Source organism: Vulpes vulpes, chromosome 7, assembly GCF_048418805.1.
Source record: "Vulpes vulpes isolate BD-2025 chromosome 7, VulVul3, whole genome shotgun sequence".
Lineage (NCBI taxonomy): Eukaryota > Metazoa > Chordata > Mammalia > Carnivora > Canidae > Vulpes > Vulpes vulpes.
This window is the reverse complement of record NC_132786.1, coordinates 12,988,538-13,013,414: the sequence shown is the minus strand read 5'-3', so window position 1 is coordinate 13,013,414 and position 24,877 is coordinate 12,988,538. Positions and strand designations below refer to the sequence as shown.

The window sequence follows — 24,877 nt, the reverse complement described above, 5'->3', positions numbered from 1 at the left end:
AGGAAACAGGGTCAGGGGGTGAGTTCCATTACCTGGGATCGGTGCTGCTTCTTGCCCTGGGGATTTGCTGTTTTGACTGGGTTGGTGACTGTGGGCACACCATTCAGGTTCTGTGAGGACAAAGACCATCCCACTGTCAGGAAGGGGATGTGCTGGGCCTCCAGAGGTGCCACGTAATCACCCCACGGCATCCCATGCCTCAGCACTGTGGCCATTGGAGACCAGAAGCCAGGGAGAGCATGCAGTGGGGAGCCACCCCACTGTGCCTCCGAGACACAGATTCCCATCCAGGTGGTGCCAAGCTGCCCACTTGCAGAGGCTTTCAAAACTTGGTAGAACATGGCTCTGTCCTTGTAGAAGAGCTTGACTTTCTGGAACTTCATTAGCTAATGAAGAATCCTTCATTTTTCTTTAACACAAAGAAAATGAAGAAAAAAAAATCTCACCATAACAAAGTCCAGAGTTTGGTGATCAGAATTTGGGCTGCTGTCAGAAGATGTAGAACCAGTTCTGGGGGAAGGGGCGAGGCCATAGACTGTGTTTTCCTCTATAAATGCGACCCTTTGGGGGGCAGCTGAGTGGCTCAATCGGTTAAGCATCCGACTGTAGGGTTCAGCTCGGGTCATGATCTCATGGATCATGGGGTTGATCCTTGCATCAGGCTCCATGCTCAGCAGGAGCTCAGCACATGTGTGTTCTCTTTCTCTAAAATAAATACATCTTTAAATATGGCCCTTTTTATACTACAGTTTTTGTATGGCATCCCCACCACAAGGAATCCCAAGGGTGAACCTGTGACTCTTGGAAATCTGGATGGCTGAGTATTGGGTTTCTTTTCTTTTTTTTTTTAAATAACTTTATTTTTTATTGGTGTTCAATTTGCCAACATACAGAATTGAGTATTGGGTTTCCATGCAAATGTCTAACCTTCACTTTATGAGAGGGCTTATAACCTAAGCCCTCTCAGGGCCGGGATTCAGAGGCAGGCAACCCCTCACCCAGAACCCATCCAGCCCTTCTCCTGTCCAGGCTCTTGGGAGCACCTCTCTGCTCCCACACCAGTGGCTGCCGCTGAGCCCCAGGACCAGCTGCCGGCCACCTCTGTCCCTGAGTTATCTTGAGGGGCCTCCAAGTGATCTTAAAGCACCGAAGAAACCCAAAGCCTTACCTTGTTCTGCATCAGAGAGGCAAAGTCTGCAGTCGACGGGCTGGAAGAAAGCAAAGAAAATGGGACAACGACATAGGACCAGAGTTCACGAGATAGGAATGCTGTCCCTCAGCCAACAGTGGTGTTTGGTGTAAGTGACCTCTGTAGGGTCTGGTTTCCTTGACTACCTAGAAGACTAATCTCACATGGGTCTTCCTGGCCTTACAGAGATGCTGTCAGCATCTGTGGGGACAGCATTTCCTCGGAAGCAGCGCTGACCCTCCTAGTAACTAAGATGGAGTGCTTTTTAGGGGCCAAGTCCACTTACATATGGACTTTAGTTCTCACGACAGTGCTATCCTCATAACAGACGGATGGCACAGGTACCACTGCCTGCATTTTTTTTTTTTTTTAAGATTTTATTCATTTCAGTGCAGCCCGATGGCCGAGCAGTTTAGCACCGCCTTCGGCCTGGGGCAGGACCTCACATCCGGCTCCCTGCAGGGAGCCTGTTTTTCCCTCTGCCTGGGTCTCTACCTCTCTCTCTGTGTCTCTCTCATGAATAAATAAATAAAATATTTATTTAAAAAAAGATTTTATTCATTTCAGAGAGAGGAGAGCATGAAGAGGTGGGGGAGACAGGAGAGGAAGAAGCAGACTCCCCGACATGGGCCTCGATCTCAGGACCCTGGGATCAGGATTTGAGCTGAAGGCAGGTGCTTAACCATCTGAATCACCCAGGCGCCCCCATAACTACGTGTGTTTCCCATGTAGACGGTGGGCCCAGAGAGGAGCTGCTGTCTGTCTGTCTGTCTGCCTGGAGCCCCGGGGCCCCTGAGCACGTTCTCACGGCTGACTCGGCGAAGGTCACTGACTCTAAGGGACACCTGCAGAATGCTTATCTGAGGCTGGAGGGGCGGGCGGGCCTGGGCTGCGTGTGGAGAGGGACAGATGAGAGCAAGGGGCCGGGACAGCATCCGATCGCTGCTGCACCCCACGACTGGTGGCCTCCGCTCCTGCACCCGCCAACTCTCTCCCACCCCATGGGTCCCCCCACCCCAGACAGGGGGTGGCCCTGGACTGCAGCGCTGCTTGGTGCTAGGTGCACGCTTCAGTTTGTCTTGGCTCGGGGACAGTGGTGCCGTGAGGACAGGCGGTGGCCGCTTGTGCAGGGCCGTCAGCGTCAGGGCTACCTCTGGGGAGGGTCAGGAGCTGATAGGGTTTGGGGGGAGGCGTTCTTTGAAGAGGGTTGGTAGCCTGGAAGGCGTAGAGTGGGCCGATGTTTCCTGTCCCTCCTTCCCGAAGCGGGGGAGAAGGCCGGCCCGGAGCCCCTCAGACAACCTGGGGGCTGGCCCCCCGGGGACCCTGCCATCCTCACCCGGCTCACAGCCTGGCTCCCACCAGCACCCCGCTAGGGATTTCGAGGGGCTACTTGAGCTTTAGCTGGAGTCTGGGGACACATGTTTAGGTGCGCAGAAGAACGAAAGCAGGGCATGATGCTGGGTGTCATCTCAGGTGGCACACAAGGACGGTGGCAGAGCCAGAGCTGCACGAAGAGGCCCTACCCCAGAGGCAGAGGCAACCCCAGAAAGAAGAGGCTCGGGGAGGGGGGTGTGTGGTGGCAGATCCGGGAGGGCCTCGCCACCGCCATCAGCCCGGCGCCCTATAGAAGCTCACCCTGAGGATGCTCCAGGGACACTGAAGGGGGGCCCCTGCAAGTGAGAGGGCCAGGGGGTCTCAGAGAGGGGAGGATGCCCGCAGAGGTCGGAAGCAGCAGAGGGAGAGCAGGGCCCAGAGGTTGGGAAGAGGGAGGCTGAGAGAGGAGTCTGTCCCCATGCACTCTGACCTCTGACCCTGCAGGCCTGGGGGATAGGCAGCAGGTGCTGCAGCCGAGAGGCCAAAGTTTTGATGAGTGGGGACCAGACTGTGGACTATCTGCGAAGGAGCTCGTTGTGTTCCAACACCGAAAAGAACCAGAGAGAAGCGAGGTTTGCCTGAGATTTCATCAGGGCCGTGGACTGGGACGGGGCCGTCGTGACAGAAGGCAGCGGTGGTTGTGGGGAGCGAGCTCGTCCCCACCCTTGGGGCTCTCCCAGTTCCGCTCGGGGCAGCTCTCGTTGCCCATGAAGACACCAGACTGCAGAACTCAGCTCTGCTGCACACCCAGCTTTTCCAGGCAGTATTCCTCACAGTACCCCTTGAAGGCCACATGTTGATATACAATTTCTGGGAGAAGTGAGCTGTTAATGGATCTGGTTCCCACGAATGTTTGGGGGGTGTTTCTCCTGTTTTAGCTTCTCTCGCCCCCACACAGCTCTTTCATCAACTGTCCTCAGCTCCACTGCCCGTCACCTCATCTTTCCCTGTCGTATCTGGCAAGGCCCAATCTAATAAGACCACATCTAGTATCTAGAAGATACTTTGTGATTCTCCGAGCGTCTCTGGTGACATTTATTATGCTTTTTCCATTAATTAAATGTATGATTTTCCTAAGGATGCAGTTCCGATGAGATTCTACTTGGCAGATGTGCAGACAATCAGATTGAGCCCGTCTGTCTCTTCCCGCATGACTGCAACTCCCTGTGGTTGAGGAGTTGCCCTCTGGATCTTGGCAGGTGATTCCCAGGTACAGAGAGGAAATTGGGGCAGAGGAAAGTAGTGGTGTTGCAAGATGTGAGCTTGGCCCTTACATCTAAAAGAGCTCTCTAAGGACGCCTGGGGGGCTCAATGGTGGGGCGTCTGCCTTCGGCCCAGGGCATGATCCTGGAATCCCGGGATCGAGTCCCACAGCGTGTCTCTGCCTCTCTCTCTGTGTCTCTCATGAATAAATAAATAAAATCTTAAAAAAAAAAAAAAATGAAAGAGCTCTCTAGGAGCTCAGGTACCAGCTTTCCTGACCTCTGGAAAAGGCCTGGCAAGACTCTGTCTGAGAGGAGGGCAGTCATACTCACTCTTCATTGACAAAGATGAGTTCCAGAGAGGGTTGGCTGTTGTTTACATCAAGACCTGCAGTAGCAAAGGAAAGCAGACGTGAGACGTGGAGGTGGAGCTAACCGTGTAGGGCCCGGGCTCAGGGCTGGGGCTGAATGGGGAGGGCATATCTTGCTGGAGGCATGCATGGCAACTCCCCTTCCCTCTGCTCTGAAAGCATGGCAGGGCTTGCAGACACACAGGCAGCCCAGGGTGTTGTCAGAACCCTTGAGTGTTGGGGTGAGGGGTGCATGGAAAGGAGCAGTGGTGGCTGCTGTGAGAGTGGAGGAAGGAAAGGCCAGGAATGCAGGGTTACAAGGGAGCTTGAGGTTCAAGGGCTGGTCTGGAACAGAGGGGAGGAGAGGGGCATAGGTGAGGGGTCTGAGCTGGGCAGTGTCACAAGAGGAGGGGCCAGGGGCAAAGGGGAGGTGAACTCCAGCAAACTGTACTGATGGGCTCGGCCTCTTCGGCGCTGGAGTTGCCAGCCACGAGCTGCTCCTCCTCGGCACTGACCAGCTCCTGCAGCACGGCCTCCACGATGGGCATCACCATGGCGGTGGTAGACGTGTTGGAGAGCCACATGGAGAGCATTGTGGTGCAGCACATGAAGCAGAGCAGCAGCCTGCAAGGCAGGGGCGCTGGGGCATGGTTCCACGGCATGGCCATCTCCCAGGGGCCACCCCGCTCACTTCACAGGGCTCCTTTGGGGCCTCCTAACAAACCCTATGGAGCCGGCCTAGAGAAGGGCGGGGTGCTGGCATGTATCCAGAAGGTCGGGGTCTTATGTGGTGCATTCAGCTTTGTACTCCCAGGACTTAGCACAGAGTAAACATTAAATTAATATTTTTTTAATGGATAAATCACACTTCACGGGCTCATGGCCTCAGCTAGAAAAAGCCCTTCCTTAAGCGAAGACTAGCTTTGCTCGTAGGTGCACAGGGCAGAGACCTACTGATTGCTCGACTCTGCAGGCATTAACTTGGTAAAGATGTGTGTTTTATGTATAATGGAATTCTTCTTTTGCCCTGCAGCCAGCCATTCTTCAGGCACAATTACAGTCCTTGCTTCGCAGCCACGTGACCGGAGTTACTAGTGACCAAATAGAGACTAACGTATGGAGTTCACAGTTTCGCCCACCCCCTGCCCCACTGCCAGCTTGCTGAAAGCACAGCCCCCACCAAGCCACACAAGTGTCCCATATCACTGTGTGCACTTTTCCAGCAGATCTTGAGGAGTCAACACTTGGAGGAAAACACTAACAAAAATAACTTTCAAGGTGTTTTGCTTTGCCTTTGAGGACATACAATGTGTCGGAGCAGACATGATTCTCACATCCATAAGACAAGCCAACGTAAAGACTTATCCACATTTATGACTTGGGATGGGGTCGCTGGCCTCACGCAATGTGGGGACAGCGCATCTATCGTGTGGATTATGTCAGGCAGGCCCACGTCCTGGTGATGTTTCTGTTTAGGTTGACGGCGACCTGAGCTTGCCTGGCCTGGCCCCCCAGCAGCAGACAGAGAGCACCGCGGTGGGGGGGGGTGTGTGTGGTAGAAACATGCCGGGGGATGGTTAAATGAGGAAGAGTGGGGATGCGATGGGGTAAGCATTCTTGAGTTGGACTCTGAGCTTGAGTACACAGAGGTTTCAAAGAGCTGCGGAGCCCCAACGCCATGTGTAGATGCCGCTGTGTGCCTAGTAGGTGGAGTGTGGGTGCACGTTTATTACTGAGCAAGGGGACAAGTTAACACCAGATTAAGCTGTAGTTAGGTGGGAGATAGGAATCTCCTTTGAGGCATGGACCTGTGTCCATCGAAGTGACTACTGTTGAAAACTGGTGCCGTATTATTTATTTATACTCTATTGGGCTCCCAAAGGAGTCGGGGCAGCTTATATAAAATGTCGCAAGGAAGCCGTAAACAGCAGGAGGTAAGACCTGTGTTCCAAAGGGAAGAGAGGAGTAGTGTTGTTTGATGCAGTAGAGGTGAGGTTAACACAGAAGCGTCAATCCCGACTTGCCCACACGTTCCCCGAGGTTGGGAATGTCTCCGCTGGCGCTCCTGGCCGCCGACAGACAAGAGGCCAGGGCCCAGCGCGCAGCAGCGCATCTCCGACGCCAGATCAGAGGCCACATGTCTGGGCGGGGACAGCGAAAGCTCAGGGTGGAGGGGAGGACACCTCCACTGCTCCTTAAGCGACAGAGGAGAAGACACCCACTTCCTTGTCTGGCCCGGTCCCTGTTAACACCCGCAAAGGTTGAGAAACAGTTCGTGGGCATCTGCCTCGTTTTACCCAACGAGGTAGGTTGTGACCTACCCCGGGTTTTGTGACTTGCTGCCGCGAAGTCTAGGTTGCTCAGATAAGGTATTTAGAGTGTGATCATAAATGACACCAGAGTCACACACTCAAGTCTCAGATCGGGGGCCTCTGGCGGAGGGGACAGGCAGGAGCCCAGCAGCCCTGATGTCATTGCATCCCCGTTAGTAGGGAAACAACCGGGATGTCACCCTGTGGCCTGGGACCCTGGCCAGGTGGCCCCGGGGAGCTGCAGAGGCGCTGCGTGGGGCACCCCGGGGGCTACTCACATGCCCGGCTTGGCTCCGGCCATCAGGACCATGCGCAGAGCGATGCGCTTGTGCAGGTTCCACTTCTCCACGGCCGCCGCCACGCAGATGACGCCCACCAGCAGCAGCGTGGTGTTCTTGAAGTACTCAGCGGCCACCTGCGGGGACACGGCGGCTCAGCCCTCCCGCCGGCCGGGGCGCAGCCCAGCCCAACACAGCCCATCCTCTCTCTCTCTCAAGATCTCATCTACTTATTCCTGAGACACACGCAAAGAGGCAGAACCACAGGCAGAGGGAGAAGCAGGCTCCCTGCAGGGAGCGCGGCGCAGGACTCGAACCCAGGACCCCAGGGTCATGACCTGAGCCGAGCAGACGCTCCACCGCGCAGCCCCCCGGGCGTCCCCACAATTCATTCTCAACCAGACGCTGGTGAGCAAGAAGCAGGGAGGTGAGGTTGGTAACAGCGTGTTTGAGATCGTGCATGTATACGATGTACACACGCGCTCGCAGGTGCCCTTCTAAGGACTTTACAGAGATCATTTCATTTAACCTGCCCAGGGACCCAACAGGGCGGGTCTTCGTCAGGCTTAAAAAATATTTGAGTGCTCTGTATTTAATTATGATATCATTTCAATGAATAAGCATGTAATTTTATCTTAATCCTTAAACATTTTTTTTATTTATTATAGTCACAGAGAGAGAGAGGCAGAGACATAGGCAGAGGGAGAAGCAGGCTCCATGCACTGGGAGCCCGACGTGGGATTCGATCCCGGGTCTCCAGGATCGTGCCCTGGGCCAAGGGCAGGCGCCAAACCGCTGCGCCACCCAGGGATCCCTCCTTAAACGTTATTAAAATAACTCTAGGGGGCGCCCAGGTGGCTCAGTCGGTTAAGCATCTGCCTTCGGCTCTGGTCCGTGCTCCCAGGGCTCCTTGCTCAGGGGACACGCTGCTTCTCCCTCTCCCTCAGCCTCTCCCCTGGCTTGTGCTCTCTCTCCCATTCACTCTCTTTCTCAAATTAAAAAAAAATTTTTTTTTTAAAGATTTATTTATTTATCCATGAGAGACCCAGAGAGAGGCAGAGACCCAGGCAGAGGGAGAAGCAGGAGCCCGATGGGAGACTCGATCCTGGATCCTGGATCCTGGATCACGCCCTGGGCCGAAGGCAGACGCCCAACCGCTGAGCCACCCAGGCGTCCCCCCACTAAAAATTTAGAGCGTAAAATAACTCTGGGTTTATCCCCAAATCTCATTTTTTCCTTTGGCTTTTTAGAAAGTTATGTTCATTTTTTTATTAGAAAATTAATACATGCTCATTATGGAAAACTTCATAGAAAAGTTTAAAGGTGAAACTACCCTTAATCCTACCACTGTCCTTACTTTGGTATATTTCTACTTTATGTCTACATGGGCACATAATCAGATTTATACAGTATGTAGTTTTATATTCTGCTCCTCCCACCTTAACATCAGACCCTGATCATTTTCTTATTTGACTTCACTGTTTTGGAAAAATTCATGTTAATAGAGGCATAACATACCACAGAATTTGGCCCATTTTCCTTTCATTGAATGTTTAGGCTGATTCCTTTTTTTAAGACTACAAATGGAACAAAGAATCTGTTTAAATCATCAACTTTATATAAATGTGATTATTTCCTTGAGGGTATCTTTGTAGCTTGCTTTAAATCCTTAAAAACTCTTAAAAATTTAAATAACTGCAAATAACTGACTGGGTGGCTCAGTCAGTTAGGTGTCTGCCTTCGGCCCAGGTCATGATCTCAGGGTCCTGGGATCGAGTTCCGCACATCAGGCTCCCTGCTCAGTGGGGAGTCAGCTTCTCCCTCTGCCTCTGATGCTCCCTGCCCCTGCTTATACCCACGTGCTCTCTCTCTCTCCAATAAATAAAATCTTAAAAATAAATAAATAACTCCAAATAATTCCAAAGTTGCAGAGTTCCAAAGTGATAACAGTATAAGGAATGCCCATACACTGTCTATATTTTTTTTCCCCTGAACTGTTTGAGGGTAAGTCACGTATGTTTTAGCTTTTTCCCGAAAACACTTCAGTGACTGTTTCCTACGAACAAGAATTTTCTCTTCCACAACCAAGCACCAGTAATTAACTCCTTCCTGCCTCTTAACGACAAGGAAGTTAAAGCTGGGGTTGTTTAGATGCTTCTGTGTTTGAGGTCTGCAGATCAACCCTGCATTGATTTCTCCACTTGGAACATTCTCTTCTCTGTTTTATTTTTATTTTTTTAAAATATTTTATTTATTTATTCATGAGAGACACACAGAGAGAGAGGCAGAGACAAGGCAGAGGGAGAAGCAGGCTCCACGAAAGGAACCAGATGCGGGACTCGATCCCGGGGCTCCAGGATCACACCCTGGGCCAGAGGCGGCACTAAACCGCTGAGCCACCAGGGCTGCCCTCTTCTCTGTTTTATAATCAGATTTCAAATCCCAGTTGAGGCCTTCCTCGTGAAAGAAGAAAACTCCTATGACTCTGGCCTCTGACTCTAGAACATTCCCTGTGGGCACCATAATTCCACCCCTCACAGAGCAGCCAGGGCGATGCTTGACTATGTTGCTTCATGCTTACACTGTTTTTTGTTTTGTTTTGTTTTGTTTTTTTATGTGTACCTCTCTCGTCTCTCTCAACTTAATTTTAGGCTGCCAACAGGCCAAGGGCCATGCTTCTTTGAGTATCTCTTAACCTCTAGGAGTCCAAGATGCAAAAGTAGATGCTCAATAAATATTTCTCACACCCGGAGTTGTTCCCAACGAGGGAACCATGACAGAAACGGGCAGGAAAAGATACAGAGGCGTTGAACTTCTAATGTAGAGACCCTCTGTAAAGGGGGAAAACAAGAACATTTCTCATTGCAGGAAAGCTGAAAATTGGAGGAAACGTAAATATAGTAAACTATGTGGTGTTGGAAATAAGCAAAAGCGACATAATCCTACTGGTAAACGTTGATTATTGAATTCACAGAAACCATGTGTACCTTTACCAGGAGGAGAAGCGGGGGGTGTAAGAGGACAAAATCCTCGTCTGCTGTCCTCACAAGTCAACTGAGAGTGTCTACAAGTGATAACCCAAGAATTAATATAAGAATATCAAGTAAGAGGGGAGCCCGGCTGGCTCAGCAGGTAGAGCACGCCACTCTGGATCTCTGGGTTGTGAGTCCCAGCCCCGCATGGGTATAGAGATTATTAAAAATAAAATCTTAAAAAAAAATAAAAGAAAGAAAACCTATATGGTGTTTCATTCCAGAAGAATCAGTTAACGAAGAAGAAAATTAGTGGCCCTGGGTGGGGGTGGGGGGGCTCGGTGGGGGTGCAGAGGGCGAGGGGTGGGGAAGGCAGCTGCTGGTTTTGCCTTGTGGTTCCGTATTATTTGATTTTTTAAACACTGCTGACCCTTTGACAGCCTAGAAGCCACGACAAAGCAGCACGCTCCGTTTCTCCCTCCCGTCCCCTTCGTGTCCCATGGAGAGGTCCTTGTGTTTCCTGGATGAGCTCTATGTAGGACAAGAAGGGTCACCTGCCCTCCCCGTGACCATTTCCTGGAAGAGCCCTCTGCTTCTGCTTAATCTAGTTCTTGTCCCCCAGCCCAGTCGTCAGCTGGCACTGTCACTGGTGCTTCCTGCGGGCAGGGAAGACTCCCTGGCTCTGCGGGCTGGTGACTCTAGGGCACAGTCTCCTCTGGGAGCGGCCGGGAGGCCTCTGGGCTGCGGGAGCATCAGGGAAGATGGTGCCCTGGTGGGAGGGGGGGCACCGCGGGGATGCCTCAGGGCATCCGAGACCTGTCTTACTGCACCCGAACTTTCCTGGAAGTCTGGGGTGGGCAGCTCTGGGGCGGACTCAGTGTTTTCCTCTATCTACTGAGGAAGGAAACCTATGGAAGACATGAGTAGAGGGACTGGTCCCTCTACTGGCCCCATGACTCCCATGACTCCAGGCCCCTGCAAAGCCTTTTTTTTTTTTTTAAATGAGAGATACACTGGGTATTATACTATATGTTGGCAAATCGAACTCCAGTAAAAATATACACATATAAAAAAAGAGAGAGACGCAGAGAGAAGCAGAGACACAGGCAGAGGGAGAAATAGGCTCCCTTTGGGGAGCCCGATGCGGGACTCGATCCCAGGACCCTGAGATCATGACCTGAGCCAAAGGCAGATGCTCAACCGCTGAGCCACCCAAGGGCCCCCCACCTCAACTGCAAAAAGCCTTTACAAAGTCTCGGGGTTACTTTCCCAGGGGACTGGCTGGCAACATTTTCATTTTCTGCCTCTTTGGCATGTAGCAGAATAGAATGCCGGGTGGTGGTGGCATTTGAGGAGCCCAGAGCCTACAGGACTGTGGGGCCACGTTCTAGGGATTCCTCTCAAGGGGAAGGAGAAAGGAACCCACCTGCAGGGTGCCTTCTCTGTGCCAGGAGTTTTGCATCTCACATTCACTTTCTCGTTGGAGCGCTCCAACAGTCTAGGAGTCAGGGAATGTTAGCACCTCACCTTGCAGGTGAGGAAGGACCCAGAGGGGTTCAGGAAGTCCTCAAGGACTGAGGGTGCGGGGTGGGGCATCTGAATCTGAAGCTGCTGCACCACACGTCCTCAGGGTGGGCCCCTGGGAAACCATGCAGCTAGTGCAGCTCTGGCAGGGGCGGGAGGGGGGGTCTTCTAGGTCTCCCTGACACGCATCTGTCTCCATTCATGGTCACAGTCCTGACACTGGTCCTGCAGAGGCGGGCCTGGGCCACTGTAAGCCCGAGGCCCGGCTTTCCAGGGGTACTGGCTCTGGGCTGTTTTCACACTTGGTGTCTGGTGGGCCTAGGTCTATTGGGGTGTCCTCCCTGCCCCCTGGGAAGCCGTGCCAGCCTGGGTGGAGGTTGTGATTGGGAAGCAGCACAGCCAAGCAGGGCAGAGCAAGGCCTCCAGAGTCAGCCAGGACTCAGCTGTGTGACCCCAGGCAAGCTATTCAACCTCTCTGGGCTTCATTTATACATCTAAAATTTAAGGAAGAAGAAGAAAAAAAGATTATGTGAGTTCCCACCTTTTGTAAAGCTGTTGTTGGAGAGCAAGCGACGGAGGCAAATCAGCTAGCAGGGCCCGCCAGCTTGGCAGCCGGGACGGTGGGCAGCTCCTCCTGTCACTGCGCTCCGCACGAAGGCTGACCTGCTCTGAGGCCTTGCGTACCCAGAGCCGTCCTGGCACAAGGCCGCCTTGCCACTTTTATAAAGTAAAATTCTATCCAGTGGCGGTGCTTGTTAGCTATCCAGCCCACTGTTGTTGTTGTTGTTTTACAAGAAAACCTCGATTATTCAGAACCTCCCAGGGAACACCAGGCTTCCAGGATTCTTGAGGCTTATTTTCATTCATTGTTTTCTAAAATGCGTTGCTTGCTCCTGCTTGTTGGGGGCCCTCCTTTCCCCACTCCCTCGTTTCTCAGACTAATATTCTCTGAGTTAGGAACCCAGGCAACGACACTTGTTGGAATTACTGGCAAGGAGAAGTAGGGTCCCCACAGGAGGGCTCCTCCCCTGGGGAGAGTCCTCGCTTTCTGCCCTGTTGGTGGTGGTGGTTTTGCGGTGGCTTTTCTGCTCTGCAGCTTTTCTCCATTGCCAGACCCCTGAGCCTAGAGAGCGGAGGGGTTCCTGGACTGTGTTTTAGAAGAGATGCGCTCAAGGAGGCTGCTTGGAAAGGGGGGCCCAGAAGGGCAATCGCATGGGTCCTGGGCCTAGGACTAGCTGGGAGTGAAGGGTCGTTGCTTCTCTGCAGGCGGGCTGGAGGCTCTTGGCAAGCTAGGCAGGCGGGGGTCTTACAATGGTGCCTGGCATACAGGAAGTGCTCAATAAGTGTCCATGTTATTAAAGAAGTTTAAAAAAAAACAAAAAGCTTCACGATGAGATTGAGAGTGATGCCAGGTAGATCAGCATGACCCAAGGAGGGAATAAGAGAAAGAAATGAAATAAGGAGGAGCAAGGCGGACCTAAAAACCAGAGGTTCCTCCAAGGTTTCTTGGCCAAGTGTGAGCACACGGGAAGAACGTAGTGCTCCAGGCTGGATAGAGAGGCCTGAGGACAGAAGGGTTCGCAGTTAGTGAACTGCAGGCGACCTCCGTTAGTTGATGAGCTTTTAAGACATTACTTTCTCTGAAGGTGGAATTATTTATTGATCTCTAGATTCGTTAGGTTTTAAATATTTAAAACAGGTTGTGGCTCTCTACCTAGGCGCTGGAAGCAGGCTCGGCTCGGTGCTCTTCTCAGGAGGAGTGTGAGTCGGCCTCCCTGGGGCCATCCCGGTGGAGGAGGCCCCTGGACCGACCGGTCCTGCCTGCCGCCACACGCTCACCAGAACGGAAAAGCCTCACAGCCCCCTGGGAGGTTGCTATTTCTACGTCCTCATTTTTCAGACGAGTAAATGGCAGTTTGCAGAGATTATACAACTTGCTCAAAACTAGTTAGTGACAAAACTGGATCCAAACTCAGTTCTACCCTACTCCCAGCTTGGGTCCTGACCCTTTCCACGCTGCCAGTTTACTGGCTCATGGTGGCAGCAGCCAGAGACCCCATGATGTGTGGTGGATCGGGCGGTGTCCTGCTGCGGACATCTGGCGGCCCTGGGTGGGTGCCCCAGAAAGGTAGGCAGTCAGCACTCTGCAGGTCAGCTGTGGGAGCCCCTACCAGTGGTGGGAATGTGGTGGCCCCTCAGGACACCAGTGGGCACCTCTGGCCATTTTGGACATTTTGAGGTGGTTTTGGACATCTGAACAATTTTGCAGTGAGGTCCTCTAGACCCCAGGAGGGGAGACCTGTATTGGATCCCCCTCAGCCCGAAGCTAAGCCCCCAGCCAGAACTGGAGCTCACACTACTTCATTCCAGCTGGCGCCCCAGCAAGGCAGCCAAATCCAGTGTGGCTGACTCTAGGCCTTTCCCTGGGGAGAGGAATGCTGTTCCTGCTAGATGAATCTGTGCAGGCTCCAACACCCTCCTAATCACCTAACTGCACTCCCCAAGGCCAGAGGTTTGTGAACCACCCTCACTGCCTCAGAAATTTCAGGAGGCCTGTGGGGAGGGCCCAGGCAGTGGGGGCACTGTGCTTCCATGCCCAGTTTGCGTAGGACTTCCTCTTGCATCTGTTTTATGTATCGAGTCCCCTAAGATGTGGTTTAAAGAAAAGGTTTTGTTGCTACAAAAGCATTCTTTGCCAACTGTACCCTAGAGAGGTCTAAAGCAGAGAGACTCAGATGAGTGCTGACCTGGCCCAGAAGTCGACTTAGCTCCTGGGGATGCTGACCCATAAAGCAACCCCTGTTTCTTCTCTGGGACCTTGCGAACTGCCCCCAGTGGAGGAAACTAAAGCAGGGGGCTGGGCTCTGAGTCCAGAGGCAAAGGGGCTGGCTCCTATGCAGGGAGAAGCTCTTACCCCAGAAATGTTAACTTGGCCTCAAAAGGCTGCCACATCTGTAGGTTCCTCCCTCAAAAGGCTGTGAAGCTCGGCTCTGGGCTGCATCTGGGTGGGTTCAGGCAGGTGGCCATGTCCTGCTGCTCAGCCTACCTCCCCACAGGCCTGTACGCAGGGGGGTCAGCCTCTGTGGGGAGCAGAGGCCAGAAAGGCAGAGGGGTGAGTGGTATACAAAAGGCTCCCAGGTTTAAAGAAACAGAGAAAGTCAGGGTCTAGGTGATGGTCAGGAATCTGGCAGGTCAGAAAGATCAGTACCAACAGGGAAGCAGATTCATGACATCGAGCTCCAGTGTCCTGCGGCTGCAGAGGCCGTTTTGTTACCCCAGCTGGAGCTGTCTTGCTGTCTTTCCTGCCCTAGCAGGGGCTAGAATGTGAAGGAGACTTGCCAGGGGCCTGCAGTGCAGGGTCATGGAGACAGCAGAGGGGGAGTGTGTGCGTGTGAGTGTGTGTTGGGAAGGGGAGACATAGAAGCAGGTGTCATCTCTGCTGGAAGTGGTTCCTGACTTTGGACACCCCAGAGACTATTCCCAAGCCCTATCCTTCAAACCATGCCTCTTACTGCCCCGGACAGCACTCTCGCTCCGGCCCTCCTAGAAACAGTAAATCTGAGCTAACTTCATGGACACCGGTACTGTCCCTGGCTCGGCAGCACCTTAGAAGGGCATAGAGGGCTTCTGAGGCAGATATAATGATAGCAATGAGCGTCATGCTGGAGACCAAATAAAGAACAAACCTAACATCCAGGCCTGAGCTCTGGATACCAGTGGAGGGAAAGTAGTGGCAGGATGCTAACAAGAAGATCATAGAATCTCAAAGTCAAGGGGCCCCTTGAATCCATCCCCTCTCTCAAGGCACAAAATCTACCTCTAATGTCCCTGACATGGTCACCTGGCTTGCATTCCCAGGGACAGGAATACCCAGACCCCCCATGGCAGCCCCTTCTAGCACGGCAGCCCATTCCAGCATCTTCCCTCACATAGAGAGGGTCTCTCTTATGGCGCTTGGACTCTGGTTCTGGTTTGACCCTCTGAGCCTCATATGTTGCGCTGCAGAAGCCAGAAATCACGTCCCTCTGAGTTTTCCCTTCATTCCCCATGTGACTCACATTCTTGATTTTTGACATCTTGGCCACCCACCACTGCATGAGCTCCTTACCTAGACTTTGAGGCTCTGGACACATACATTTATTAACTCAGTAGACTTCGGTACATATTGGCCAGTGGTTAAGGGCACAAGTTCTGGAATCACACACTCCTGGGTTCAAGTCCAAGCTCCACCCCTTAGTAAGTTCCTTAACCTCTCTGGACTTGAATTTCTGAACTCCTCTGTAAAGATAGAATAACTACTTTCCAGAGGATTAAGTGATGAAGAGCATGTAGAGGACCTCCCAGGGTGCCTGGCATATGGTAAATGCTCCAGATTTTGGCAGCCACATTGGGCTGATGGATGATTCATACTAGAATCCGTACTCAACTAAAAGCCAAGGGTCTTGGTCACACAAACTGTTAACATTCATCCCTATTAAACTTCATTTTGTCAGTTCCAGGCCATTGTCTCATCCTGTCAGCATTGATTCCGTCATCAGACATTAGTTGGTCCATCCAGCTTGGAGTCATCTGCAGATCTGATAACGTGCCATTTTATATTTTCATTTGGGCTCTCTCTCTAGTCCACTGCCAATATGTTACTCAAGATTCTTTAGGTTCAGCTGTTCAGCCAGCACTCAAGTTGCTCAGCTGCGCTATCATCCAGCCCACACTGGCTCCTTTGATTGAGAATTTTTTTTCCCTCTGGAAATTTTGAAGGCTCCAAAGAAAAAGTTAATTTGTATTCAACGACTTCTGTTTAAAAAGGCTAGGGAAATTATAAAGCCTTCTAGAAAGGCGTCGATCAAAACGCAATCAACGCAAAGTTTGGATGCTTGGTGGGGTAAGTTTCATTTATCTAGAACCTTCCCTCTAGGGGAATTGTGTGAATCCTCTGCAGTGGCAGAAAACGAGGCATTACCACATGGGTCTTCTGTGTTTTCCCATTTGGTTTGTGCCTTCTCTCTCTTGGAATAGAAGCTTCTCAAGGTCAGGAGGCATTTCTATCATTTTGTATCTCTTTGCAGCAAGACACAGAGAAGGAAGTCTAAGCTCTGCATGCAACAAACTCTTAACACCTGCTGACCGTCGTGTCATCGCCACACCACAAACATTAACCATTTGTACGCATACGTCCAAGCTGGCAGTGGGTGACTCCAGAGCATCAGCTGTGAGACTCCAGAGGGCAGAGATTGTGTGTTTCATTTTTGTCACCCTCAGGGTACCTGGAACATCCCACATGGCACATGGTAGAGACAGAACTCAGAAGATGCTCTTCCGAATGCCCAATGTGTTAACGTGAGGGACAAAAGCCATGGTCCCAGAGTCACGCTGATCCTACACACAGGCCTTCCTTCAGGGAAAGCAGACTCTTGCCACACCATCAGGAAACACTGCAACAAGAACCCTTCGCTGAGGCCGGGCACTGCATCCAGGCCACAGAGCCTACAGCCCCGGGTGCTGGGAATCTTTGTGGGGAGAGGACATGGACATAGAAAGTTTCTATCAGGGATATCTGATGCACCATCTAAGGGATGAAGATGTCAAGTAGGCTCCACCAGAAGGGAGCAGCACTTCCAGCTGAGGTCTTTGGAGAAGCATCACTGTAAAGGGTCATCGTGCAGGATTTTAAAGGTGGAGGGAATCGGAGAGAACTTTGAGTCAAGGCAAGGGCTAGGCAGGCCCAAGGTGGGTCTGCGGAGTGACAAGCAGGTGATGAGTCTGCAAAGGGGGCTCCTGATTCCTCCAGCTTGCCTCTTTGCCGGGGAGCCACGGCACATGCTGGTAGAGGGCTGTGGCAGCTGCTGGTGGAACAGGTGTTTGGTGTAGGTCTCCATCTGCAAAGCTGAGTGGCTCCCAAAAGGTCATAAGCCACGTCCTCTACTTAGTGGCATCTGCCTTCTACAAAGCCAGCTAAACAGACCATGTTTGGCTGAAGCTGCTTCCTGCAGCCCCACCGTTGAATATCATCGCCAGCCACCGGCTACTTTACTGGGCGGACAGGGTAGGGTTTTTCACCTCAAATGGCAAGACTTGCCCTCTGGCTCCTCCAGTGCTCTCCACCTCCAGCCCCAGCAATGACAATGCCTAATCCTTCCCTGGACAGTCTTCCTTCTCTCCTCACAGAGTCAGGTTATCCTCCCAAACCACTAACCCAGTAGACGCCTTATGGGGCTGGCCTTCCTGGCCCGGCAGAGGGGCGGGCCCTTGGATGGCCGGTTGCCTGGCAACAGCTCTACTGTTGGGCCGCCCTTCCCGAGGATTCCTGCCCGCAGGCAGCCCTTGGAGAGCGGAGGGACATCATCTCCTTCAAGGCTAAGTCATGCTATCAGCTCTGGGGCTGCCCAGAGTGAAATACAAAGATAGGAATCTATTAATTAATAGCTAGCTCACTTTAAATGTTAGTTAAGATTTAGTTCTTTCTGTAAGTCCCTTTTTTCTCTGCCCTCTATTCTCACGACTCACGGCGTTTGGTTTCTCACTTTTAAAGAGAAATGTGGAAAATAAGTTTAAATGCTTTTCCTAAGAAAGGTCGTGTTTACAGCTGGTTGTTCTTTTAGGCAGGCACACGGACCAGGCTTCCTACTCTTTTTTTCCACAAAGGAAGGGGATACATTGGAATTGGACTGCCTGGTGATTCAGGTAACAGGTCAGCGTTTACGTGGGTCCCCAGGATATTGGTGGTGTACCCATGTCCAGGAATAAAAGTACTGCTGATGCTTTGGGGGTTCCCATCCTAAGGGTACCACAGCTACTCATTGCCACCAGCCCTCCAACCGCCAAACAAAACAAAGAATACAGAATAAAACAACAACAACAACAAAAACCCAATGAAAACCAAAAAGCCAAATATCCCAAACACAAACCAACAAACCAGCTGGCCGGTTGAGTCCATCTGATAAAATAGCAAGCACGAATATAGACTTTGAAATCTAATAGGTGTGAGTTTGAATCCAGTTCTGCTACTTCCTACCTTGTGATTTGGAGTGACTTTCTCTCTGAACTTCTTTCCTCATCTGTAGAACAGAAATACTAACACCCACCTTGTAGAGACCTCAAGGGTGTCACGTCACTGACATGGGACTTCCAGGGTCGTGCCTGGTCCCTAGGGGGCTTACAAACACTAGTGCCCTTTTGTCTTTCTTCTGTGTCTCTGTCCCTGGTTTCTGTCACTCAATCTTTACCAGAAACTCTAGGCAAAGTCCAAGTGCTGCAACAAGAGTCTAAACTGAAGCAGGTGTTAATAAATGGGGAGGATCTTCCGTCTTGTTTCTGGGTTCTGCTTGTGTTTTTCTTCTTTCCCATTGGTGGTAGGTGTGTTTGCCCTGAAATCCGACCACAGCCTGGGCTTGCTATTGACAATTGCTGTTTGAGCTTCTAAGAATGTGTGTGTGCACGTGCACGCGCGAAAGTGACAGAGAGGGCAAGAGGGCAAAGATGGCAGGTTCTAGGTAGGCAGCAGTCAAGGAAAGAATATGCCATAATCTTGAGTTTGGGAGGAAGGAATAGAATTTTCTTTTAGGGGAAGTGGGTGAAAACATTGTCAGGACTCAGGAAAACATGGTCAGCCTCTCCGTCAACAAGCATTTATTGAGCACCTACTTACTGTATACGGGCTCAGGTTTATAGTAAGATTCCAAAGACCTGGGAAACCCGATTCCTGCCTCAGATTCCTGCCTTGTAGTTTAAGTGGACCTATAAATGGCTGAGAAAGGTCAACAGCCATTGCCTGTATGTGCCAATCACACCGTTCCTAGAGGGTTTCAGACTGAAGGAGAGACTGGCTGTGATCAGTCAAATAAGCTTCCTGAAAGAGGCAGTTTGAGGGAGATGAGGGTCATGGGAGAGGAACTCAGGGTCTGGAACAGCAGGTGCAAAGGCTTAGTGCTAAGAGGATGTTCCAGAGGGTGAAGAGAGCCCCCTCCTCAAGTGCTTGGTGACTCTCCCTTCAGCTCAAGCCCTCTTTCACTGGCCCAGCAGTGACCCGAGCGGGGGCCTGGGCCACACGTGGTCTCACCTCGCTGGATCGGAGGACTCCGAAGAACGGGTAGAGGAAGGCGGGCACCAGGGCTGCTGCTCCGAGAGGCACCGCCTCAGACACCCAGTACACGGCGGTCACGATCAGCACGTAAGCGCAGGCAGCCTCCTGGAAGGGGAGGAAGGTGGGCCGTTAGCTACAGGGCAGCCACTGCCACTGAGAACCCGCGCGAGACCCAGGGTGGAGGCAGCAGGCCCCCACACTCGAATGTGGCCACCAAGGCACGGCCAGCCCCGGGAGGTGCAAGGCTGGCCTTGGCGGGGGAATGTGGTGGCTACTTGGAGGGGCCTATCCTTGGGTGTGCGAAGTGATGGCTGCTCCTCGCGTGGGCCGTGCCCGGCGTGTGGTCTGCAGCCGGGCCTCGCCACCAGACTTAGGATAGCGCCGCTCTGCTGGCGCTTGAAACTGCATAGGATGGGGACTGAAATCAGCTCAGGGTCCACACTCCAGATCATGGTCTCCAAAGATGGAATTCCCAGCTTCAACATGCAGCAGAATGTTTTGGTGTCGAGTTGATTGGCCACTAGTTGTTCTTGGGGTGGTTGGAAGCTGGGATTAGTTCATGCAACTGATTCACAGGTGAGGTTGGCCCATTGGGGGCTGGGTCGTTCCACCTGTGGGAGGCTGTCCTGTGCAAGATGTTTAGCAGCATCCCCGGCCTCTACCCACTAGATGTCAGTAGCACCTCCCAATTGTGACCATCACGAATGTCTTTAGGCATTGCTAAATGTTCCCTGGGTGGGGGAGAATTTGTCCCTGGTTGGGAACCCATGCCCTTATCGGCGGCATCTGGTTCTCACTGCTCTGGGACTCCATTTCACTGGCCTGATGCACATGAAAACATCCTTTTTTTAAAAATATTTTATTTACTTAATCATGAAAGACAGAGAGAGAGAGAGAGAGAGAGAGGCAGAGACACAGGCAGAGGGAGAAGCAGGTCCCGGGATCAGGACCTGAGCCAAAGGCATACACTCGACCACTGAGCCAGCCACCCAGGCACCTAGACGCGCCCTTCTGATAAAGGGAGTAAAGAGTGCTGTCCACCTGCAAGGAAAGGCCTGGAGATTTACCAGAGTTCCCCCCAACACCCTCACTGTGCTGGCTGTGCAACCTTGGTGTGTACACAGTGAAAAAGCACAACCCTGTTATCAACAGCCAGCCCTCCCTAACCTCAGTCCCTAGCAATGCTGGTTGCTGGGAGTCATGCTGATTAACGGTGCTGAGGAAGGTCACTGGCTTGCTGTCAGTGGGGGTCACTGTCCAAGGGCCTTCACAGCGGACTTGGAGAGCCACTGTATAGAAGGCCTGAGCTGGCTATGGGTGCCTCAATTTATACATCGTTCTAAGCCATCTGGGCTCAGGTCTGACCTGCCCCGAGGCTGGCTGGTGATCAAGGAACCTGACCAATCTTGTTCTGTTTATCTCTCCCTTGGGTTCAGAACAAGCGTCCTCAAACTCTCGCAGGAAAGTTACAAAAGGTCGCCAGGACCAGTGAGGGGCGTCAGGAGTGATTAACCCAGCTTGGCTGGATGGGCCCTTGCTCCCTCCTGATATGCATGGATCACCGCCTTGGGGTTTGAGAAATGGGAATGGGGCCCAACAGTTGTTGACTGTAGCTCCCACTGAGATTTCCTCTGGGGCCCAAAGATGAGAAAGAAGTTAAAACTTTTGGAGGTTGCTGATAAGATAACAGAGTCAGTCAGGGGTGGGGGATGGGGGTGGGGGGAACAAAGGCTCCATTGGAAAATAATGCAATTTAGAGACATGCCCCCTTTGTTACAGAAATAAAACTACTTAAAGAAGTTCAAAGGCCTTGGCCACCTTCAGCCCACTTATTCCTATCTCTTCCCTGGGAAACAGAATGCGGGTCTTAACTCCAGCTGGAGACAAAGGAGCCAGGATATCTGGCCCTCACCGGGAGCCTTTATTCCTTCCTGAGAACCTTTAGCCTTTCTTGTCATTACAGGGCTACAAATTAAGAGAGAATGGAAGGGGAGACAGACTGAGAGAAAGAATGAGAGAGAGAGAGAGAGAGAACCAACTTTCTACCAGGTACCATCTTAGTGGGAACGAGGAGGATCTGGGTAGGCCAAGGCACACCTTCTGACTGTAATTATTGTTATGAATTAGAATAGGTTGGCTTGGAAGAAGTCAGCAAGCCACCTTCATCCAGCATCATTAAGAATAGGACAAACTACCACCATCGTGTTTATCTGGACTTTCCTTAGAGCAGAAGAATGGCCAAGAGACCCCCTCCAAGGGCCTTTGCATAGTTCCCATCCAGTCCACCCATGGAATTTACGTACACATCTTTTTGTTCCTTCTGAACCTTCTCAAAATTCAATAGGTAAGCTTATATCTAGCTAACCCCCCAGAACCTTGGTAAGGTTTGAGTGCAGGCGTCCTGGGGCCACATGTCTGGCCAGTGTCCGGCAGGTGAATGATGATGGAACTGGACTGGGTTCCTCGGCTGGCTATCAGGTTTCCCTTATGCATCTATTGGAGAGAATATTCTGGGAGCCCTAGACCCCTTACCACCGCCACTAGTCAGCAGGTGCCTAGGGGTCGATGAGGATTCAGGCAGTGCCTTTAAAGGATAGTCACTTCTTGTCACTTCTCCTTTTGCTTCTGTTTACAAATAAAAGAGGGAGCTCAAAGGGGGCCTCTCCCCATATGGGATGTTTCCTGACCCCGCTGCCTACTGATGTTTGTGTCTGTTCTTTCCCGTGCTGTCTGGTCACCTCCATGATGTTCCATTCAAAGTTCACTGGAAAGGGCTTGAGGGTCTGTTCATTTGCTGTCATAAGTGACTGTGAGGCCTTTCCGAAATTTAGCTTGGGGCTGTGGGTAGAACTTTTATCCCACCAGGGATACCAAAGCAGGGCTCAATTATGGAGGCCGCCCTCTTGTACCCTCCTCTTCTGTAACATGCTAAACCAAGTCTGGGCCCCTGGTTTTAGAGCGTTGGGCAGGAAAAGGGGAAAGGTCATTCTAATCCTTCCTAAAATGTCGCTATGGCCTATCTCATTGAAGAACCCATCGGAACAGCAGGCCGGGAGTCACGTCTGGCCAGGTCACGTCTCTCAGTGCCAGCCCAGAGCAAACAGGTCCATTTAGGAATCTTGGGGATTAAATATCAGACTCGAAAAGTCCCAGGCCCGGGAGTAAGAATGGGCAAGAGATGTTCTACGTGTTGGTTTGAGCTTACTGTGGGCGCTGGTGACCGCAAGGTGATTGTATGGCACCATAAAGGGTGAGCAGAACTCTTGCTGGCACTGTGGCACGCAGAGGAGTCATCTTTGCAGGGCACACCAGGTGGCAGTGGCAAGCCAGCTGCATCCAGCTCTGAGGGCACTGGCCACCCCAGGCTCCATCTAGCTGCCCCCAGGGCTATGGGCGTCCAGATACCCAGCCATGCGCACCAGCTGGGAAGCTCTGGCATAGTGTTACGTCGAATTTCCTAAAAGGGCACTTGTTCTTAACAGGGGTGATTCTGCACCCCCCCTTTGCCGTCCCTTTGCCGGCCCAGGGGACATTTGGTAATCTCTGGAAGCATTTTGACGGTCCTAGTTGGGGGCGGGGGGACACTGTGTGCTACTGGCATCTAATGGGTGAAGACCAGGGATGCTGCAAACATCCTACAAGGCAAAGGACAGCCCTCCCCACAACAAAGAGTTATGTGGCCCCGAATGCCACCGCTGTGGCTGTTGAGACACCACGTTTGAAGGTTGAAGCTGAGCCTGACAGAGAAAGTTAGGCCAAGAGAGGACATAGGCTCTTGGTCTCAATAAGCCCAGCCGAAAAAATCTGTTCAAGGGTCATCGATAGATCCAAACAGAGCAGAGACTCACCACTTTTTTCTCCTCTAGTTTTAAGATTTTTTTTTCTCCTCTTTTTTTTTTTTTTATAACACCTGTCTTCCATCGAATTTATAGATTATTTTGCCTACTTCAATAACTTGTGATTTTACTTTTTTTCTTCTTGTGGATACTTCGGTCACTGGTGACCGAGAAGCTCAAAGCCAGGGCCCCAGGGTGAAAGATAGACAACACCATAGCCTAGAGTCATGGTCCCCAGAGATGGGGCTGGCTTCGGGGGACACAGAGGTTCCTGATCCCGCTGTGCAGAAGAGGCCCACGTGTCTGGAGAACATTCTCTTAAATGCGTCAGGCACTGAGTAACAACAACAACAACACACCATGGAACAAGGAAGAAAGAAAAAGAGGAAATCAGCCCATTCGGCTAGAGCAGAGAATTGACTAGCGTGAGGCCAGGAAAACTGTCAGCAGCAAACTCTGTCTGCTAATCCCAGCCTGCTGTTAATCAGCGTCTCCCTGGCACTCCGGGGTATTTATTCTAGTAAAGATTTAAGCCAGTTTGTTTTCAAGACGAGCCATTCTAATCCCCTCTATTTAACTTTATAACTCAGTGCTGGTTACCAAGTTACTCGGGGAGCTGCCTGGAAAATCTCTTCTCCGCTCACAAACATGATTAACTTCTCTCAGCTTGTTTTTCCTGAAGTCTCAAGGGTAGTGCCAGCGGGACTAGGGGTAAAGCCCCTGAAGAAGGGAGGAGAGGGGGGAGGAGGGGGAGGAGGGGGAGGAGAGCGGGAGAAGGGGAGAAGAGAGGGATGAGGAGGAGGAGGGGGAAGAGGAGAGGAGAGGGATGAGGAGGAGGAAGGAGGAGGGGGAGGAGAGAGGAGCAGAGGGGGAGGAGGAGGGGGAGGAAGGGGGAGGAGGGGGAGGAGGGGGAGGAGGAGGAGGAGGAGGAGGAGGAGGAGGAGGAGGAGGGAGACAGGAAGGGAAGGGAGGAGAAGGGTAGTCTGAGAAGCAAGCGCAAGGCAGAGCCAAAGCTTTGGCATCTCTGCTCACAAGGACCCAGTCAAAAATTAGGCCGTGGTCTAGAGTTGGGGGCTCTTATTTCTTTTTTTATTGTGTCATTGCATGTCTCTCCTTCAAGTGCACAGAGGAGAAACCACAGAGGCTACAAAGGATCAAAGGGCCATGTGCATGGGGCTGGGGCACGATGCCAGGCTCTGCTCCCAATGTAAGGTTCAGGGGGACTTGGGCCATTGCATTTTATTTTATTTTTAAAGATTTTATTTATTCATGAGAGACACATGCACACGCACACACACACACACACACACACACAGAGGCAGAGACAACAGGCAGAGGGAGAAGCAGGCTCCATGCAGGGAGCCCGACACAGGACTTGATCCTGGGACTCAAGGATCACCCCTTTAACCAAAGTCAGATGTTCAACTGCTGAGCCACCCAAGCGTCCCAGGCCATTGCATTTTAAAGTGTAGCTCTCAGCACCCAGCATGGCCTGCCCCCGGAGCCCGCTGGGTGCAGAGGGGCCTCTGGGCAACGCCCCCACGACCCTCCAGTCCTGCAGGGTGACCCACTCCCCCGGTACCCCCCCTTACTGGGAGGCCTCCTTGCTCCCTCACAGAGCCACGGTCACAGAGTGACCTGACCATGGGCCAGTCCTGGGGCACAGTGTGTGGCACCCCCCACACTGTGCAGGTGGCCCGATGACGGCATAGCACCCATGAGCCGGTTCAGCCACCGGCCACCCCTCACCCCTGGCTGGG

The 24,877-nt window shown here is 52.1% G+C and overlaps 1 protein-coding gene across 1 annotated transcript in view; it reads right to left on the bottom strand.

Annotated features, from left to right (window-relative positions):
* The window catches only part of SLC13A4 (solute carrier family 13 member 4), a 43,529-nt gene that overhangs the window by 17,676 nt on the left and 976 nt on the right, over positions 1-24,877 (bottom strand). Inside the window, exons 3-8 of the mRNA XM_072762964.1 lie at positions 19,258-19,386; positions 6,706-6,842; positions 4,567-4,739; positions 4,099-4,153; positions 1,169-1,208; positions 33-110 (exon numbers count right to left, since the gene is read on the bottom strand). Of these exons, the coding sequence (XP_072619065.1) occupies positions 33-110; positions 1,169-1,208; positions 4,099-4,153; positions 4,567-4,739; positions 6,706-6,842; positions 19,258-19,386 (612 nt within the window). The remainder of the gene's footprint in view (positions 1-32; positions 111-1,168; positions 1,209-4,098; positions 4,154-4,566; positions 4,740-6,705; positions 6,843-19,257; positions 19,387-24,877) is intronic.